The sequence below is a fragment of the Notamacropus eugenii genome, chromosome 2, assembly GCF_028372415.1.
Source record: "Notamacropus eugenii isolate mMacEug1 chromosome 2, mMacEug1.pri_v2, whole genome shotgun sequence".
Lineage (NCBI taxonomy): Eukaryota > Metazoa > Chordata > Mammalia > Diprotodontia > Macropodidae > Notamacropus > Notamacropus eugenii.
The window spans coordinates 358965854-358986625 of record NC_092873.1 but is presented as its reverse complement, the minus strand read 5'-3'; the positions used below and the strand labels follow the sequence as shown (position 1 = coordinate 358986625).

The following is a 20772-nucleotide window of genomic DNA, read 5'->3' as shown; positions in this document are numbered from 1 at the left end:
TTCACCATCTCTCACTTAATAATCACAAATCTCCAAATGGCTATAAAAGTTAAAATAAAACACCATGTCCAGAAAAAAATTTGGTTGACCAATACCACTAACTGTGAGTCTTTAAATCTACATCTAAGACAATCTAAGATCTTTAATCTGGAGCCTATCTGGTTCCTTTAATTACATCTCTAATGCCATACTCATATTTGGAGGCTGAATCACCTGATTTACCACTATTCTCAAAGCCAGAAAAAGAACACAGAGACATCTGAGAATGGTAAGAGTTCAGCAGCAATGGGATGGCAGCACTTGATAATATAAGCAGCACATTCAGTTAAATTTCCTTCAATTTCCAACAACATATGCTTCCTTTGCCACCAACATTGAGAAAGAAATGAATTACATTTTATCATCTAACTTATTCACCCCATGTGATGATAGATGGGAAAGAAAAAGAAAGAAAGCAGATGGAAAGAAAAGTTAGAGGGGAAGGAAGACAGAGATCTGCATGCCATTAACCATTACTTTTCCAGTCTTCTTTAAGCTTTCATGTGCTATGGTGCTTATGGGAAAAGATTCAGAGAAATCTCTTCAGCTCTAACTCTTCTTCATAAGCAAGAAGACTGAGAAAAGGATATTATCATTAACTGATCATTTTAAATGTTCTAGACAAGAAATGGCTAAATCAAATTTGCAATCACCATAAAGCATAAAGATATTTAATATATGCTCATTCTCCCTCTTCCACAGCAACCATTGCCTACAGCAGAATAATCATTTCCTGATTTAGCCATTTCTCTTTAGCTCATTAAGGTAAAATATTGTTATACCACAAATAATTGGGAAACCAATCTGCTAGTGCTGTTGCCCATTTGCAAATATGGAGGCAATCTCAAGGTTCACTCAAAGCCCATCAACTTTTCAAGGACCCATAAAGCCCCTTTTTCTAATGCATTCTTTAAACTATGGTCTCTGCATTAGAAAATGTCTTCTCTTCAGCGAGTCTTTGTTTTTCATTAGTGTGGGATAATAGCAGGCAAAGGACCTTACTGAAAGCTTTGACTGAGCCACTACAGACCAGGTGCCACAATGGAGTTGGTTACAAATACTGGTGAGGTACTATCTGCCCAATCAGTGTGGCTTCTCACCAAAAGGATGCCTTTCATTACTCTGAAAATACTAAGAACCAAGGAGAGATTATCAAAGTGTTTGGAGAATTTTCACCATAATTAAGACATCATGCTAAATAGCACTTTCCACAAAGGACAGTTTTTTGTTTATTTTTGCTAGTTTAAGAAAAAAAAAGGGGGTCACTTTTGATAATTTATTAAGAAGACTTAAGAATCCCCTATTTCCCATGATTTATGTTTAATGCTTAGAACTCAAATCACTTAATTAAAATGATTTAATGACCTTTTTTTGCAGTGTTTCAAAGCTTTTGCCCTTATTTTATAGTGTTGGTAAGGCAGTGACCATACACTGGAAAAGCCGATGAATATTTAAGTGCTTACTATTTGCCAGGCATTAGGTAAGTCAGATTAAATGAACTAAGCATACCTGTTGCAAAAGGACTTAAACAATAGGAGAGAGGTTTGCTCACTATTCCTCACCCTTTTAAAAATGCAATGATTTGTGGGACTGGTGAGAGAAATTATCATCAACCTCAAAGGTTCATAAGTCCATGAGCAAGCTGCATGATCAAACCAAACCTTAATTAATATAAAACCAGGCTCTGCCTCACAGAAACAAGAGGCACTTAAGTTTCAGAGTCTTTTCCATGATATTAAGAAGACCCGATTTGAGCCAAAACCCTCTGCTATGCTGAGGAATGTATCACATCTTGAGCAAACTTTCTGTGCTGGAAAGGCAGTTTCTCTCTCCAAGAGAGAAGTGAAAAGCAGAACTCAAAATACATGAGCTCAAAACATGTCAGTTGCTGATGTTAAAATTCTAAATTTAAATACTTTGCCAAGTTCCTTACAGGGCACAGGTGGTCCAAAAGAGAAACATCACCTAAAGAAACTCTTTGATAAGACAAACAAACAGGGTGACTAAAATAGTTTATGTCAGGAAGACCTGCAGGGTAAGGTCAGTAAGCATGTTTCAGGTTACCAGAGAAACAGTATACATACTGGATGTGAAGACTACCCAAAGGGCAGATTAGGAGGCTAGTAATTCTTTCAAAAATTCTTATTCTGAATTCTTTCCAATTTTTTCTTCAGCAAGTTGTCACCTGGTAACCCAGTTACCTACATTTTTAACATAGGGTTTTTTCCATCTCTCCCTTAAGTTAATAAAGTTTTTGGGAGATTCTGGAGTCAGTAAATCATCAACTGAAGTTGTCACGTTAACTACAAACACACCCTTTTCAAAACTTTCAGACATTCCAAGTTCTCACACACCCTAAAGAAAAACACTTGTGAAATTCAACATATGAGTGTAATCATTGTACACTTTCCAAGGCAGCACAAAATTTAATAATTGAAGTTTTGGTGGAAGAGAGACAAGTAAAGGGTAAAAAGTTATGGATTAAGAAAAATTAACCTGTTTTACATACAAGTTGTAGCCAATCTTTCCCTATTTTCTGGTCCTAACTTTAACTGAATACTTACCTTAAAAAATATGTATGTGCATTTTTCAGGGAACAGCACCCACTACTATGCTAAATATCCCCATCCCAATTTGATATGAAAAACTGCAAAAAATTTTTTAAAAAAATCCAAAACACATGGTTGGCTATGTACTGCATGAAAAATGGAACATAATTTGAAGTTTCTCCAACTAAAAAGAGGTGTAAGAAATGGCACTGCTTTCAAGACAGCAACTGAAAATAATCATTAGAATAAAATATGGCCCACTTGTGGCAGGTAAAACATCAGCTGCTCAAAGAAACAAACAATAGTCTGACCTCATCAAAAAACTGCTGAGTTTTGCGTAGTATAAATTTTAATTCCGTCAGTTCCAGGAAGTTTCTCTTCAAAGCTTCCTGGTTTGTGTTGATTTCTTTCAGTTCATTTTCAATCTTCTCAAAGTTTGCCTAGGAAGAAAAGGGACATCTTATCACCAAAGTAAGTATGTTTGCCCTGTGTGTTCAATGGGATTCAGTCCTATATAATAATTGTCTCCATTGTCAGTTCAAAGACGTCCTACATCTACTCTCAAAATAGTAACATTTCAAATTATGTAATTCTCTCTAACTGAAGACTGATGTATAAAATCCTTTCACTTGGCCTGTATATCTTACTACAGAAAGTTCTCAATAAACATAAATGAACCTTTCCACAGACCTTCCCCTTTCCCATCCCCTCTTGGGGCTTTGTGTGGCCCTGCCCCCTCAGAAGCTCTTTGGACTCTCCTCACTGAGCAAAGGACCCCTGGGGCCTGGAGCCGCATTGTTGCCACTTCCACTGTGCTCCTGCTGAGGAGTTGGATTTTTATAATGTGAATTTATGTAAAGCAAGAACTGTGTATCTACTTAGTAAGCTACACATGTACATCATTAACACTAACTGACATTGTGGCTGTTTGTTCACAGGAAATGAGAGTTATTTAACAGGAATAAGTATTTTATACATCATTACTTCAATCAATCAATGGATATCTATTTAGCTATACCTAGATTCTGCATCAGATACCATATAGATCAAGTTAAACAGCTCAGGCCCTGGCCTCAAGGAGATTACTATCTAAATACCACACAGACAAGGAAAGACTGAGATTTCCTTTGCCCTATCCCCAATAATACCTGTGGACAGCCAAAAGAAACTTAACTAACCTTCCCAAAAGATTGTTTACCTCTAGGTCAATCATGTCCCGGGGGAAAGGCACCTCTGGGTTTTCACCTGTGTCCATGATAGGGATATTAGCTTTCCTTATCTCCTTCTCAACAAACCCTAAAATGACAAAATCAGAACATTTGTTGCCCATCTGCATATGACTGGCATAGGTAATATTTATGCACAAATCAAAAAGACTGTAAGAAGTTTCTAATGATGCTTTGACTCAGGAGAAGTAGGAAATGAAAATCAGTTTCTTCTTCACATTCTTCTCCTGCTACAAAAGCTCCACTGCAGCACAGCCAATTTTCTTTAACCACTACAGGTATTTAATCCACATGCTATAGCCTCAGATGCATTTTCTACCTATTGTGGAACAGAATCCATATAAAATACAAAATATCATAACCATCAAAAGAATCAATAAGACTGAACCTCTAAGTAGAATAAAAAGAACACTGAACATGGTGTTAGTAAACCTGTTCCCAAGTACTGTACACTTTATTGGTGGTGTAACTATAGGCAAGCCAAAGCCTCTGAATTTCAGTTTCTTCACTATAAATGAAAATAATAATACTTGTATGAACTAATTCTAAGGGCTGATATGAGGAAAGTGCTTTCCAGTGGTAAATGTAAGCTATTACTGACTTGTGTGAATCTCACCTAAATGTAAGATGTTTCCTGCAATATAGTACTTAATATATATGGCAGTAAAACAGATCCCTATGGAAAGAGTATCAATCAATTTGAAAATTAAGTTGGTCAGTTATATACATTTAAACAGCAGACCAAAAGAAAAAAAAGACTGTTAAAAAAAAACACAATTAAAAAATCAAAATAAAAGCAATGTTCATTCAGTTTTGAGAGATGCTACTGAAATTTAAGGATGGAGCATGAATAGACAGAGTAGCAGACAAGAAAAGCAATAAACTAATACTAAAACGATACCCTACTAAATTAATGGTAAACTTTGTCCAATAAATGACTGTAGAATATGGGGTTAAATTTATAGAATTCCTGACAATCTTAGACTTATCTGATACTTCTATATCATCCTCTGCACAATGGCAAAGTAGCTTAGCAGTATTTAAGTTCAGTGTTATACTCTAAGAAGCATGGTTTCTATTAAAGAACACACATACTTTCCATATATAATGGAACACAAATATATTCTAAATATGATACTCAAGAAAGTAGATAAGAATTTCTTTTTTGAGGTGGGAGGGGCTAATGTCTTCTTCTGTTATACCAAACTATTTTTTAAAGATAAAATAATTCATTTAAAGAATTGTTAAGACAAGCTAAGATGACACATACGGAGTTTACGATCCATTTCTTCACATCTCCGAACTTCATTGACAAATTTTCGTTGGAATACATTCACATCTGGATTTAACTAAAAACAAGAATATAAAACAAGAGAAGTAAACTGTCAAATATTTCACATGTTGCCCCCAACTTTTCAAGTGGTACATATCCTGGAAAAATGAAAACCTCATTTTGAGCCATGATAGTACATTTACCAATTAAGATCTTCTACTAAAACATATGAAACACTGGGGCCAGTCATAATAATTAAAGATAAAAATCATCTTTCCTCACTGCAGCAATGTGGGGAAAAAAAAACCTGATGCCATGTAATGTTTTACCTAGCCTACCATCTTCCAATTCAAAGGTCACAATGACCATAAAAATGTAGTCCACTAATTTAAACTAGGTTTCTTTTCCTTTCCTTTATTTCCTCTTGTGTAGAAACAATGGGAGGAAACCACTGATATAAAGAGAAATGCAAATGAGATTTCTCTTCACACTTATGAAATCGGCAAAGATGATTAAAGGCAGAAGGAGTCAGTTGGAGATGCAGTGGGAAGATAAGACACACTCATATACTATTAGTGGAGGTGTGAATTGGTCTAATTACTCTGGAAAATTATTTGGAATTATTTGAGAAAAATCATTAAAATGTTCATATTTTTTCAGTTTTTGTGGTAGCAAAAACCCAAAAATAAAGTAGGTACCATGGGAGATATAAGGAGAGGAAAAAAGGTTGGGAAGCAATGCTGTGCTAAGTGGGAATTCCAGTTAATTAGGGAGGTATCAGAGGATTTCCTGGCAGCAGTGAGAGCCCAGGTGAGGTTTTGTAACAAATCTGCAGGGGACCTAGTCAGCAGTTTCATGATTTTCTCCTCTCTCCTACACACTGCTGCTAAATGTGTGTAGGAGTGAAAGTGGAGGGATGGTGAGAGTGATCCAAGACTAAGGCTTAGGAGAATAAGACTGGAAATATGATAAGGAGGCAAGGGACTTAACAAGAAAAAAGGACAATGTAGAGTTGAACTGGTTCAACAAGGGGTCAAGATAGAAAAGAGAGGTGACACCCCAGGAAAACTGAGGGGTAGAGGGATTGGAGGTCATGGTATGGACAAAGAACTGGCTTTGGTTTGGAAAGGCAAAAAGAGAGGTGGTATGCCAATAGATCATGATCATATAAGGGAATTTCCAAGTTAATAAACATGGAGTAGTGCACTTGTGGGTAACAGCAAGATCAAGGGTATGATCATTTTTGTGTGTAGCTGACGTGGGGGTGGAGGGAAATGAGTAAGTTGAGGAATTTCGAAGTTAAATTATTGAAGAAATATCAGTATACATGCTGAAAACTCCTTATGTGAGGGAAGAAGTTGGTGAGGAGAGAAAGACTGTGAGTCAGGCACTAAATTCATTGAGGAAAGAAGGGAAGCATCCTGGAGGTTGACAGACAACAGGTACCAGGAGGAAAAGTTACTGTGTAATGGTAGTAGGAGGACCTGGGAATGGCAACAGGGAGCAAAGATTATTCTAACTCTCCCAACCTCAACCAATGGGGAAGAGGAGTAAAAGTGCAGCCAGTGTTGGGAAGGCATCTAGGGAGGAAATGAAACTTTAAATAGTGGGGTACCAGACTTGAAAAGCCCATTTTCTTATCCCAGTGGCTTAAAAACTTCCAAGTGGAGAGGTTATTTCATCTGACAAACATTTAAGTATCAGAAAAATTCAATCCTACAAACATGTAAGTCCTTACTATGTACTAGATACTGGGGATACTAAGATGAAAAAAAGGATAGTTTTTCCTGCCTTCAAGAAGCTTACAGTCTGAAAGGGTGAAGAGGGGATAAGACATAAATTCAAATAATTCTAAAAAAAATAGTGAAAAAAATCAGTGAAAAGGATAGGTGTAGATAATGTGCTATATAAAGAGAGGAGAGTCTGGATGGAAAACAATCTGGGGAGGTTTCATGGAAAAGTTAGCACCTAAGTTTGCCTTATAGAAGGTCAGGGATTTCAAAAGGCAGAAATTTAGTTTAATGAGGTGGAGTTAATTTTAGCCATGAACAAAGGCACATCAGTGAGAAAGAAGAGAAAGATAAGAATGGAGGATGATAATTAGTTTTGCAACAAAATGGTTTATATGAAAAGGGATAATAATGTAGCTTGTGAGAACAGGGATGTTGGAACCTTGTGGTCAGGACTGGTAACTGATTGGCCCTAGGGACTTAAGAAGTAGAAGAGTCAAAGTCAAATGACCTTCAAGTTTTTAAGTAGTTACTGGGAATTCACTGTAGAAATGGTTCAGTCAACAACTATAGGACACTAAGGTTAAGAAGCTGAAGTGGGGAGGCTCTGGGAGGGAAGATGAGTTAGTTCAGTTTTAGATAGGTTAAGTTTAAGATATTACCTGGACATCTTGAAGGAGTTAAAGATCCATGGGAGTTGGAGGTCTGAGGAAAGGTCTGAGCTGCATTTATAGATTTGGAAGTCATAGGGCTGATAATTGGAGCTATGGAAATGGATGAGATAGCCAAGGAAGAGTGTTACAAAAAAAGACAGCTAAGGAGAGAACCCCAGGAGGCCATCTATGTTATACGGGGGTGGGATGAAGAACTAGCAAAGGAGAAAGGGATGTAGGAGAAACTATGAGTATAATATCAAAGCCAAGGGAGGAAAGAATCAAAGATGAGGTCATGGTCAACGTGGTCAAATGCTGTAGAGAGGAAAAAACTGATAAATTGTTACCTGGTAGCATATAAGCTTTTCAAAAGCAAGGACTGTTTGTTTCTTTTTCCTATTTGTATCCAAAGTGAGTTTAACACAGTAATAAGTACTTAATAAATTTGTTTACTGAATTCAAATGAAAACTAAAAAAAGATCATTTCAATTATTGAGTGCTTATTATACATGCTATACTGTGTACACTAAGATAATCAGATATGAAGATATAAATAAAACATTGTCTTCCTTAGACTTTACTATGGTAAAGAAGAAAAAGACTTTTATAAAAATAACTACAATAAAAGGTAAGGAGGAAAGTGCACAATGAGAATGTGCTAAATCACTAATAATAAGAGAAATGCAAATCAAAACAACCCTAAGGTTTTCCCCCAGATCCAGAAAATTGTTCAAAGTGGCAAAAGATAAGAATAATAAAAAACAGAGGAGTTGTGCAAAGACAAGCATGCTAATGCATTATTGGTGAAGCTGCAAATTAGAACAACCTTACTGAAAGCAATTTGGATTTATACAAATAAAGGAATTAAAATGTTCGTATCCTTTGGCCCAAATATTCCACTGTCAGGCATATATGCCCAGGAAGTTAACGACAAAAAGAAAGTTTCCACGTACACCTAAATATCTATAGCAGCACTTTAGGCGGTAGCAAAGAACTGAAAACAAAGCGGATGCCCATCAACTGGAGAATGACTAAACAAACTGTGGTAGATGGATATAATAGAAAGTTACTGTACTGTAAGAAACAACAAACATGATGAATACAAAAAAGAATGGGAACACATATGAACTGATGAAAAATGAAGTAATTAGAGCCAGGAAAACAACAATGGCTACAACAATACACAAGGAAAGAACAACCACTACAGCATAAATAAATGTTGTGAAAGTAGAAAGTATAAACTTCAGCCCGAGGAAGAGCTAGAAGAAAATATCTCTTTATAGAAGTGGAGGGATTTCATGGATGTAGAACACTGAGTATGACTTCAGATTTTTTTGACACATGAATCAGTGTTGCCTGACTTTTTTCCTCTTATCTTTCTTTAATCTTTATGATAAAGGATGGCTGTCTGGGAGAGAAGGGGATATATAGAGAGAAATCTGATGTGAAAACAAAAGATATTAATAAAATTCTCTTCAAGAAAAGGAATGATACAAAGGAGTGCTAAATGTAGAGGAAGAAGAGATTTTTCTTTGATCGCAGTTATCAGGGAAGGCCTCATGTAAAATGTTACTGGCAGGCTGATTTAGGCACTTAAGGATATGTAGAATTTTGACAGGTAAAAGATGGGGTGGGGGAAGAAGAATGAGAATATTCTTGGTAGAGGGGATAGAAAAGACACAGAGATAGAAAAGCATAAGATTTAGGCAGAGAAGAGTAAATAATCTGATTTGATTGGACAGTAAGATAAATGTAGGCATGTAGGTGAAAATAATGGCTAGAGAAATTGCCATCCACATCCAGAGAAAGAACTATAGAGTCTGAATGCAGACCGAAGCAGACTATTTGCTCTCTCTCTCTTTTGTTGTTGTTGTTTTGTTTTTTTCTTTCTCATGGTTTCTCTCATGCATCTAATAACTTCTTTACAACATGACATATATGTGAAAATATGTTTGATGGGAATGCAGATGTAGAGTCTTTATCAGTACTTGGGAAGGGGGGAGAGGAGGGAAATGGAGAAAATTTTAAACTCAAAAGCTTAGGGAAGTGAATGTTGAAAACCAAAATTAAATAAATGAAATTTTTTTAAAAAGAGAAAAAAAAAATAATGACTAGAAAGGTAGATTGGAGTGAGACTGTTAAAGACTTTGAATGCCAGGACTTCTTTTGGTAGGCAAAGGGGAGTCATTCAAGATTTATGTACAAGGGAGTAACATGATCAAAGCAGTAACGCAGAAATATTAAGGATGAACTGGTAAGGGAAGAGATTGGAGGTAGACAGAGCAGTTAAGAGGCTACTGTAATCTCTCAGAGGAGGGTTAATAGTGAGAAACAAAGCTGTGATTAGGAAAGAATATGAAAGACAACTCCACAGGACCAGGAATGATGATAGGTGAGGAAATCACAGAGAGGGTGGGGCTGAAAATGGTTTGAACCTAGGTAACTGGGAGAATGGTAGCATTGTTAGCATCTATTAGAGAAGTAAGGACTATAAACTTGTTTGAGAAGGAGAAAATAGTTCAGTTTTAGATAGGCTGAGTATGAATGAGGTAAGGTGGCACTGGGACATCCAAGTAGAAATGACAATCAAACAAAAATGTAAGAATGGAACTTGGGAGTCAACCATAAATAGAAGATAGCTAAAGCCATGGGTGTCAATAAGATCACTGAGAGTATGTATAGGAAAATGAGAAAACCTGGGAAAAGTCCCCATTTAGCCTGGGAAAGAAAGGAAAAGAGTTAGTAATAGATATAGAAATACAGCCAGAGAGGTGAAAAGAAAACTTCCTGTTGTAAAAACCAAATAGAATTTTCAAATGCTATTGACAAGTCAAGAAAGATTTTACTAAATGCTATTGGCAGGTCAAAAAAAACAAAAATGAAGAGTTAAAAAAAGTGACAAGATTTACTTATTGGTTATTTAGCTCAGGTGGAATATGGGAGACTTCTTATAGCTTAAAGTCTATCATGATTAACCTTACTTCATTTTGATTATTCTTATATGCTAATGTAGCCCCAGTATTTAGCTAAATAGGTCTGTATTGTTTTGCACTGTGTAATTTTAGGTGTGTATTTCCTTTCTTTGTGACTAGGTTATAAACTTATTGGGGCATGATTTCTTGCTCTTGAGGGCATAATCATCCAATTTCTCTTATATTCTCTTGTGGCACCTACTGTAGCACTTCTAAGTGCTCAATAGTACTTACATATATCCTCTATAGCTAGCTGCCTCACCTACAAAACTGAAGTGAAAAAACATCTTGTATGGAAGAATTAAAATAATTATGGCTTGATACTTTGTTGGAGTCTGTGTCAGGTAGAAAAATAGTTAATTCTTACTTTTAATGAAGCTAAGATCAACCCTATTTGGGTCAGTTTCATTCCACAACCACAAAATATAACCTTAATACTGGGGTTTTTTTTTTTAAAAATCTATAAATGTTCATGGGGAAACCGATCAAGACTGTGGATAGATCTGGTTCTATAGGCAGTATTATTATTTTTTTTTTTTTACCCTTTGAATCTTTTCTCAACTCTGCAGACAGAGTACAAAAGTAAATGACTTGGATAGAGTTCAGGTAGTAACTGAAGAGAAAAGTTTGGATATGACAATAGCCTTGAGCACCATACCAAAGCAAAAAGGACAGTGCTTTTCTAGATACCTAGAAGGTCACAGAATCTTATAGCTAGCATGGACCTGAGAGATCATTAGGTTTAACCTCCCATTCAAATCAAGTATTTTCTCTACATTATCACTCTCAGGTTGAAGATTTCTAGAGAAAGGAGTTCACTAATTGTGTGAGTTCCAATCTGCCAAGTCTAGCAAACCTTTGAGACTTCTGCTCTACAGCATATTTTTTTTATACTTTTTATCGAGGTATCCATCCTCCCATCCTCTTAAATTTCAGTTTGAAATCCTCTTGGTAAAGTTTTCTGCCAAATATTACTCCTAGTTTTAGTAATATATCCTCTACATTCTATCTTTGATTAATTTTTTATTTATTCTGTATATATACATATATATGTATGTAAATGCATACATACAGATGTGTATATATACATACACTTCTCCCTCAAAAGAAGGGAGCAGTATTCCTTGAGAGTAGTGATTACTTCATTTTCTGTCTTTGTAATCTTAACATTTAGCACGATGGACACGTAGTTAAGTACTTAATATAACAATGTGTTGAATGATCGAAAGACCTTACATTCACTATATAAGATAAACAACAATAATCAGTCAGTTGACTGGCTATGAAATGACAAGATTGGACTACATGATCCCTGGGTTCTAGCTCAAAGGTTTGATTTAGTAAATACAGGACTTTAGTGAATACAGGACTTCAATAAACAGACTTAGTAAGCCCAGAAGTACTTACATCCCGGAACTGAACCTTCCCAAGTTCTCCCAATTCACTGACACAACAATAAGCAGCTTCAGATTGTAGGAAAAGCTGTGCCAATGTCATCTCTTCACTTCGGAAAAGCTCCCCCATATTGGCAGGGAAGTTTCAGCAACTAAGTAACTGAGTTTTGTTGACCTGAAAGAGAAAAACAGAACATTGTCCTGGAAATTACTAAAGCAAGGAGCACAAACTAGCCCAGCACAATTACTATTGCTTTGTTCCCTTCTTTCCTCCTCACTCTGTTACAACATCTGTTTTTATATCCTGTCTCAAAAGCCAGAAAAGAAGAAGGAACAGAGACAGTTATAGAAACCTGTGCTGTACAAATGTCACTTCCTGTATAGCCAACATCAGGATCAAATGGCAAAGTCTTGTGAATAATAATATAACACCAGAAGGATGCATCTAGCTTAGAGCTACTGAATGCTACCTCTACAAACTGTTCTTTAAGTACATCAATAGAAATATTATACTCTCAATCATATTGTGTCACAGTACCTAAATCTCATTTCAACTGTGGATTATAACCAAAGCAGAAAGACATCTTCATTCCAATGACCAAACGAAATTGGTAGTTTTTCCCCTATACTTTGCTAATAATGCCTACCTTGATTAACAAAGATCTTTATGTTTCCCAAAACAATGGTTGTGTTGAAGTAGAGGTTAAAGGTTCTACTCTAATAAACTCTCAAAAAAAAAAAAGAAAATTATCATCTGTACCCTCAGACATAGGGACACCTAGATAAGGCACACCTTTTTCTTTTTTTAAGGAGGTCATGTGCTTAAATCACTAACTACAAAAAAGAACCAACTTGCAGGTTCGAGAGAATCACTTTGAAGAGCCATGCCTAAACTGGAGCAGACAGATTAATGAAAATGCATCTTTATTGGAACAAATGGTTCAAGTTCCCCATACTCCCAATGGAGCAGTCTAAAGTCGTTTTATTTCTCTTTACATATTCTGCCATCTGTCAGACTACCTTACAATTCAAGGAAGGTTTTGGTTTTTTATGCAGGTTTCAGATTAGGAGGTATCAAAGACAACTGGAGCTATCAGTGGTCCTGAAATAGCTATTTTTAAAATTTCCTAACAATGACTGTAGCCACATAGTGTGGGGGTACTTCAGCCTAATATGCAACATTTTAAAATCTCATGATTACTTCCCTATTCTATTTTGAAAATAGTACTGAAGGGAGTTATACTTTCTTGAAGAAACCATTAAGAACATACCTGAATATCTTATCAGAAAAATATTTCCAGGTGTTTTGTCATTTTGATGTTGGAGACACTCTGAAATAGCCTAGACATACATTTTCTGTAAGAGTTCTCAAGAAAGTTCTTCACATTTGTCATCCCATCTCCCATTTCTGTAACTTTAGTCTGACTTATCCTCCAAGGAGAACTGGTTGTTGGTCATTTTCTCTCCTCTCTGTGCCTCCTCCCCTTCCCATACACTCTAAAGGGTCCTGGATTCTTAAACCTCTAAACACACCCGGTTGTAAAACTATCTCCGCGGCCTACCTGAAGCGGGATTGAGCTCACCAGAGGAATTGAGTCCAGGTGCCTCCCTCTCCCATTTTGACAAGTACTAGTCACCCCAGGTCGGCCCTTTCCCAATGCAGTCAGTCAGTCAACCAGACTCCAAGAAGAGTCTTGGGCGGGGACGGGGAGGGGGAGGGGAGGGAAGGAAGGTGCTAGAGGGGTGTCTCCTGAATCCATCAAGCACCTGTCAACAGGGCTTCGTTTCTCTGGGTTCTTCCCCTAGCTATTTGGAGGTTGAGAGGAAGAGGACAAGGGATTTTGTGTGAATATAGTTCGGAAAATTAATTTGCCTGCCTCGTCTTCTGTCCTTAAGGGTGGGAACAGAAATGACGTTCCCTATGACACCATCTCGGTCTCCTTAGGTTGGGGAGGGGGGGGAGGGAACCAAGGAATAAGGAGAGAGAGGGGGGAGAAAAGGGTGAAAGGGCAGAGAATGGGAAACATAGTGGGGAGAGGTTGGCAAGGTGGGGCGGCCAGTCAGAGCCCCACCATCATTCCTCGGCCTCTCCAAGCCCCTTCCGCCCTCTCGTTAGCCCTGGACCCCGAAAGACCGCAGTGGGTCCGAGGGGGTTCTCAGCCTCACTTCCTCGACCCCTCCCCCCACCCCACGGCCTGTCAGCCCCATCCCCCCGGCTGCCGAGGCGGCGAGAGGAGGGCCCCCCACTCAGCCTCACTCGGAGGCCGCCTTTCCACCGCCATTTTACCTGCAGCCACCGCTGTCCCCCGCGGTCGCTTCCTTCCAGACGCCGCAACCGCGGCCCCCGTTGCCGCAGCTACCGCAGAATCACCTAGCCGATTCAGCAGCTCTGGTTAGACAGCCCTCCCCCCTCCGCCTCCCCCGTGCGTGCGTGGGCGTGCTGCGTCACCACAGCAGACCCCGCCCCTCTCCTCGCCTCCGCCGCAGTGTCTCCTTTCCGCTGGCCAATAGGACGCGGCGAGGCTGAGGCCGAGGCTGCCGCAGTGCAGGGTCATGTGCCCGCGCTTTGCCGCAGCCCCTCGAGGCTTGCAACCATTTTGTTTACTCGCTTGAGGAGAAGGAGGAGGATGGGATAAGGGGGTCCTTGAAGGGAAAGGCTGGGTTGGGCTTTGAAGGAGCCATTGTCGAAGTCACTTCACGTGCCCCACCTCCATCTGTCTACACAGTCACGAGGCTTCCACCCGCCAGGACACAGCCTCGAGGGTCAAGCGGTCAGCTAGCACCTTGGCCCTAAGTCACCTGCCTGGGCAGGAGGGTGGCCTCTTGCGCTGGGATGGGCGCTGGAGCTGGCCTAAGGACTATGAGGCCTTGGAGGCCTTCCAGCCCAGGCCCGGGAAAACCAGGAAGCCTGGAGACGGAAGTAATCAGCCCAAGACAGGATTAGAACTCGGGTCTTCCCCTCCTGGTGAGAACAGACCCGCGCCAGGTACCTGCCTCACTTCTCTCATCCACCTCCTGGATAGTTGCTTCAGAGCAGAATCTGCTTACCTTGGGTCACAGAGAATGAAAAAGGAAAGGCCACAATATTATAAGCCGCATACAGTCAGTCATTTTCCATTTTTGAGGCGGCTGCTTACGGGACCATTTCACCGTGGATGTTGGAAAGCCTTCCAGGGTGGTTTGTCAAAACCAGAGCCACATGTGGAAAAGCGAGCAGAACTGGTTTCTTCCATCTCAGTGGGTGGCTGAAAGCAGGTGACATTTAGGTGCGGGGAGGGAGTTGTTTTCTCCCCCAGGTAGCAGCAGGATGCCTTTGAGGAACTGGAAAGCTATAAATCTCCAGTTACCCCCACAGAATAACCTTGCTTTAGTTGTCCTGACTCAAAACACCATGTCATGTGCTTCTCTGTTTCCTCAAAAATCTTCAATGGCTCCCTTTTTCCTCTAGGATAAAAGAAAAGATCCTCAGTGTGGCGTTTCAGGCTAAATTTATAATCTGGATTCCATTCCCTTAAGCCTAGCTTTCTACTTTTATTATAATATTTCCCCTTCATGTGCTCATTATTCCAGTCAAACTGGCCTGCTTGATTTTCCCTTATAGGATATTCAATCCTTCTGTACCTTTAAAGTTCAAGTGATAGTATTCTGGCTTTCCTCAGATATCACTTACTCTGAAGCCTTCCCTGATCCTATCAATTATCAATTTCTCCTTGAAATTACTTGGTATATAGTTTATGTTGTTTAACTTGTACATGTTTGAGTCCACCCAGTTAAATGTAGACTTATGAGAGGAAGGGACTATTTTTGCCTTTGTTTCCCCAGCATAGTGCCATTAAATAAGGACTTGAAACATCTTTGATCCCCAGATACAGTTATTCCACCCTTTTAGATGGCAAATCATCCATACTTTCTCATTCTTTGCAATTCTTGTTCATGGAGGAGTCCATAAACCTTTAGGAGAGAATCAATCCAATGACCTAGGTAGAGGCCATCTACTGCTTTAACTATTTCATAAAATGCCAGTGCAACCCTTGGCCTGGCCATAATTATCCTTTGTTCATTTTATATAACCAGCCTATGCCCTTCTTTAGTTACACATGTATCCTTGATAATTCAGTTCAACAAACATTAATGTTCTACTATGTTACAGGCATTCTGCTAGGTGCTAGAGTTACTAAGATAAACACAAAACCATCCCTGCCTTCAAGGAGATTATAGGATACCTGGAGTAAAACACCCTGTAGACAGACAGATAAAATAGAAAGTCATTGTATTTGCTGGTTGAGTGGAAGTTTGTTGCCTGAATGCTGTGGAGGGTGGTATAGTAAAAAGAACCTTGTATAAGGAGTAGTATCTGGTAGCAGTTGACATGGGACACTGATTGAGCAGTAAGAAACAGAGGAATCAGGAAAGGCCTCAGGAGGTGGCACCTGAATGATTCTTAAAAGGGGAGAGGGAACAGCTTATGCACAGAAGAACAGAGGTAGGAAATGTCATATTGTGTCCTGGTGTGAGAGATGATCTCTCAAAAGTCAAGCCTTCTCAAGAGGTTAATTGTTTCTTGTACTGTTGAAACATAGTCCCTTGAAAAACTACATCTGCAGCTAGCCTTGTAGAGAAGCGTGCTTTGTAATATATCTTGTACTGTGCCTGACTCTCCCTTCAACCTTACCTTGTTTCAGGCAGGTAGTAGAAAAAAAGAATAACATATGCCCTATCCCCCCAGCCTAAACTGCTTACCCCTGCAAAAGTTCCCATCAGATTTGTGTGTTCTTTGTTGCTGGGGAAGATTTCCGTGAATAGATTGTTCTCCTTAAAGCCCAGCCAAAGGGGAAGAGAATTAGGGAGGGGAGCTCCCGTTAGGGTATAAGAGACCTTGCTTTCTGTACTTCCTTGTATTCCCTGGCCGACGCTATTAGAGTGATGGGGGGGTTACCCTTTCTCATGAGAAAGCAATAAACTCCTTTTTATCTTTCTTAAGTCTCTGATCAGTTATTTTCGGGGATCTCAAGACCCGTATCACACACCGGGAAGAGTAAAAAGGGTAGTGCAGCTCTAACGTAGAACAGACTTTTCAAACTCAAAAAGAAAGGCCGTGTAGATTTAGAAAACTATGAATTAATCTGTGTACGTTGTATTTTTTATTTATTTCGTTAAACACTTCCCAATTAAATTTAATCCCTATACTTGGGAGTTTTGCCTTAAATGTTCTTTAAGTGACAAACAGAAATTGTATTTTTTCCTGAAGGCAATAGGCAATTGAAACTTCTTGAACAGAGGAATGACAAGGGTGGACCTTTGCTTTAGGAATAATGAAAGGAGAGTGTTGAGGATAGATTAGAGACCAGAGAGATGAATCAGCATCACCAAGGAGGAGAGATGTCTTTTCTCCTGTTTCTAGTATGCAGTAGCAGTTACTTGCAGTAAGAACAGTTTCAGAGCTGGAAGGGCCTCCAGAAACCACTGTGTCCAGCCCCCTCATTTTACAGAAAAACTATGGTACAGAAAGGTTAATACTCTCTAAGGTGAAGTTTGAATCCAAGTCTTTCTTAACTTCCGGTCCAGTGCCCCATTCACTACAGTTGTCTACCCTTCAATAATTGGTTTCCATTCTCATAATTTTTCAATGGAGGCAGTTTTTCTTTCTGTCCCTGATAAAATTTTCTTGAATATGTCTTCTTCCTCTGTTTTCAGACAATATTACCTTCCCCATCCTGTATACTTTTGTCTCTCTTCTCTCCCCCTCAGTTTAGAGCTTTAAATGTCTTAGAAAATTCTCTATTGCAAAATAAATGTCACTTCCTTCCTGTTTGTGTAAAACAGCTCTGCCTCAGCTAATTTGCCACAAAGTTTTAGATTATCATGTAGTTTGACCATTATGAAACAGCATCAGAAATAAGCATTGTCTCACTTTCCAAGAACCTAGACTACATCCGAACCAACCTGAGTCAGGCATAAATTTAAGAATATGATGACTGATCAAAATATTGGTATACTTCTTTCTTCCCTTTTTTTTGAGTTTCTATGAAACTCATTGTTGGACTCAATATAAACTTACATTCCCTTCTTAACAGATATGGTTAATGAGTAGGAATACCTTAGAGGAGAGAGAATTAGAATATTGGTTGGGCCGTACAAGCTTTACAAAATGACAAATTTAATTATAACTAATATTTGTTGGTGCTTTGAAAACTGTAAAGCCCTTTAACTTGCATTAGTCCTTTTTTTAAACTAATGATAAAGATTAAATTTGTTGTTTACAGAGAAGAGAGTTTATTATATAAAGTTTAATTGGTATTTCCTTTTTCTCCCCTCAAAAATGTATATCTAATTCTGCACCTCTAGTTTATTACCTCTCTTTCAGAAATGGATAGCATTTTTATCATCAGTCCCCTAGAACCATACTTGGTTATTGAATTGATCATAGATTTTCTTTACTGTATTGTCTTTGTATAAACTGTTCTGTTCCTATTCAATTCTGCATCAGTTCATATAAGTCTCTCCATGTTTCTCTGATCCCATCCCTTTCATCATTTGTTATAATACAATAATATTCCATTACATTCATATATCAAAATTTGCTTTGCTTTCTCCTATTGATGAGCATTTCTTTAATTTCTAGTTCTCTGCCATCACAAAAAGAGCTGCCATTAATGTTCTTATACATATGTACACATTCTTTCTTTCTTTGATCTATTTGGGAAACATGCCAGTGTTATCGTTGATTCAAAGGATTTAATGACACTTTTTGGTACACTCTTTGGGTATAGTTCCAAATGGCTAGACCAATTCACTACTTTACTAGTAGTCCATTAATGTGTACTTATCCTCCCACATCCCTTCCATTAATTGTCATCTGTTTTTGGTCATCTTTACTAGGCTGATGGATATGAGGTAGAACCTCAGAGTTGTTTTAATTGTTTTTTTCCCTATTGTTAGTGATTTGTAGCTTTTTTCCTATGGTTGCTGAGAGCTTGGATTTCTTCCTTTGAGAATTAGCTGTTCATATCCTTTGATCATCTAGCTGTTGGGAATAGCTGTTGTTCCTATACGTTTGAATCACTTTCCTGTAACAGTAATAAGAATACTAATAACTAGCATTTCTATAGCAGCTGTTATTTGCCTGGCATTCTGCTAAGTGCTTCATAAATATTATTTAGTTTTATCCTTACAACAACCCTGGAAGGTCAATACCATCATTATCCCCATTTTACAGTTGAGGAAACTGAGGCAAGAGAAGGTAAGTACTTACCCAAGGTCTCACAGCTAGTTAGTGGCTGAAACCTTATTTGAACTCATATTTTCCTGATCACTAATTACTAATTAATTAGAGTATTACCCATTACTCTATTCATTGTATCATCTAAGTGCCCTTATATCTTTATCAGAGAAACTTGCTGCAAAGATTCTTCTCTCTCCACCCCAGGTGACTTTCCCTTCTAATGCTTTTTTTTTCACTAATTAATTTATTTTTAGTTTTCAACATTCACTTCCATAAGATTTTGAGTTTTAAATTTTCTCCCTCTCCTCTCTTCTCACCCTCTCCCCAAGATGGCATGCAGTCTGATATACACTCTATATATACATTCATATTACACATATTTTCACATTAGTCATGTTGTAAAGAAGAATTAAAACCAGTAGAAGGAATCATGAGAAAGAACAAACAAAAAGATCAAATAGCATGCTTCAATCTGCAATCAGATACCATAATTCTTTTTCTGGATGTGGGTAGCATTTTCCATCATGAGTCTTTTGCAGTTGCCTTAGATCCTTGCATTGCTGAGAACTAAGTCTAGACTCTCTCAAGTTCTCTTCAGGTGGAGAACATATTTTATTCCTGCTGCCTTCATATAATACCCACAATCTACAGGGCAGTAAGCAGTATCTTCTACAGACCATAATTCAGGGCTTTTTATAGAGCAGTCACATAATATATGTCTTTTGAATTTGCTGTATCTTTGTGGTTACAGACTATTTTTATAGAATTTGTTATTCCATTCCATGTTCAAAATTGTCCACTTTTCATTTTTTTAAAAAAATTAATTTGGGGGAGGAGCCAAGATGGCAGAGTAGAAAGATTCACATATGCTAGCTCCGAACCCACAGCCCGTAAAATAAATGTAAAAAAGAACTCCCAACAATTCTGGAGCAGCAGAAGCCACAGAACAACAGAGTAGACGAGATTTCTGTTCCAGAGAACCCTGAAAACCTGACGCGAAAGGTCTGTCGCGCCCCAGACCTGGAGCCGAGCCCAGCCCTGCCTTGGCCGCGGGGCACCAAGAGGAGCAGATCCGAGCAGGCTACAGGGACAGAATCTCCAGCGGCTGTGTGGTCCCTCCACCCACAGGCCCCAAAGGTTGGTGAGAGGGTCTTCTCGGCTTGCCAAGAGGGGAGTGGGGTCCCCCTATAACTCAGGCCACCTCAGGAGGCAGCAGCAGGGCGGCAGCTGACAGGGGCTCCCAAAGCAGGCAGGAGCTCGGATCCGTTGCTGAAGGTCTCTGCATAAACCCCCTGAGGGAACTGAGCCCTGTGAGGCGGCCCTGCCCCCACCTGAGCACCTGAACATAATCTCACACTGAATAGCAGCCCCGCCCCTGCCGAAAGCCCTGAGGCTGGGAAGCAGCATTTGAATCTCAGACCCCAAGCGCTGGCTGGGCAGACCTGGAGGCAAAGTGGGTGTGAAGAGGACACTCAGAAAGTCAAGTCACTGGCTGGGAAAATGCCCAGAAAAGGAAAAAAAAATAAAACTATAGAAGGTTACTTTCTTGGTGAACAGGTATTTCCTCCCTTCCTTTCTGATGAGGAAGAACAATGCTTACCATCAGGGAAAGACACAGAAGTCAAGGCTTCTGTATCCCAGCCCACCCAATGGGCTCAGGCCATGGAAGAGCTCAAAAAGGATTTTGAAAATCAAATTAGAGAGGTGGAGGAAA

The 20772-nt window shown here is 38.9% G+C and overlaps 1 protein-coding gene across 5 annotated transcripts in view; it reads right to left on the bottom strand.

The window, feature by feature from the left end:
* ATP6V0A1 (ATPase H+ transporting V0 subunit a1) overlaps positions 1 to 14335 on the bottom strand; it is a 57839-nt gene extending 43504 nt beyond the window's left edge. For 3 of the 5 annotated variants that reach the window (XM_072646531.1, XM_072646527.1, XM_072646529.1), the window contains exons 1-5: positions 14124 to 14323; positions 11850 to 12011; positions 5085 to 5163; positions 3787 to 3884; positions 2900 to 3028 (exon numbers count right to left, since the gene is read on the bottom strand). In XM_072646531.1, coding sequence (XP_072502632.1) covers positions 2900 to 3028; positions 3787 to 3884; positions 5085 to 5163; positions 11850 to 11966 — 423 coding nt within the window. In that variant the 5' untranslated portion in view covers positions 11967 to 12011; positions 14124 to 14323. Of the gene's footprint in view, positions 1 to 2899; positions 3029 to 3786; positions 3885 to 5084; positions 5164 to 11849; positions 12012 to 14123 lie in introns of all 5 variants that reach the window. The other 2 variants (XM_072646528.1, XM_072646530.1) reach the window with 1 other exon arrangement.
* Between the last annotated feature and the right edge of the window lie 6437 nt (positions 14336 to 20772).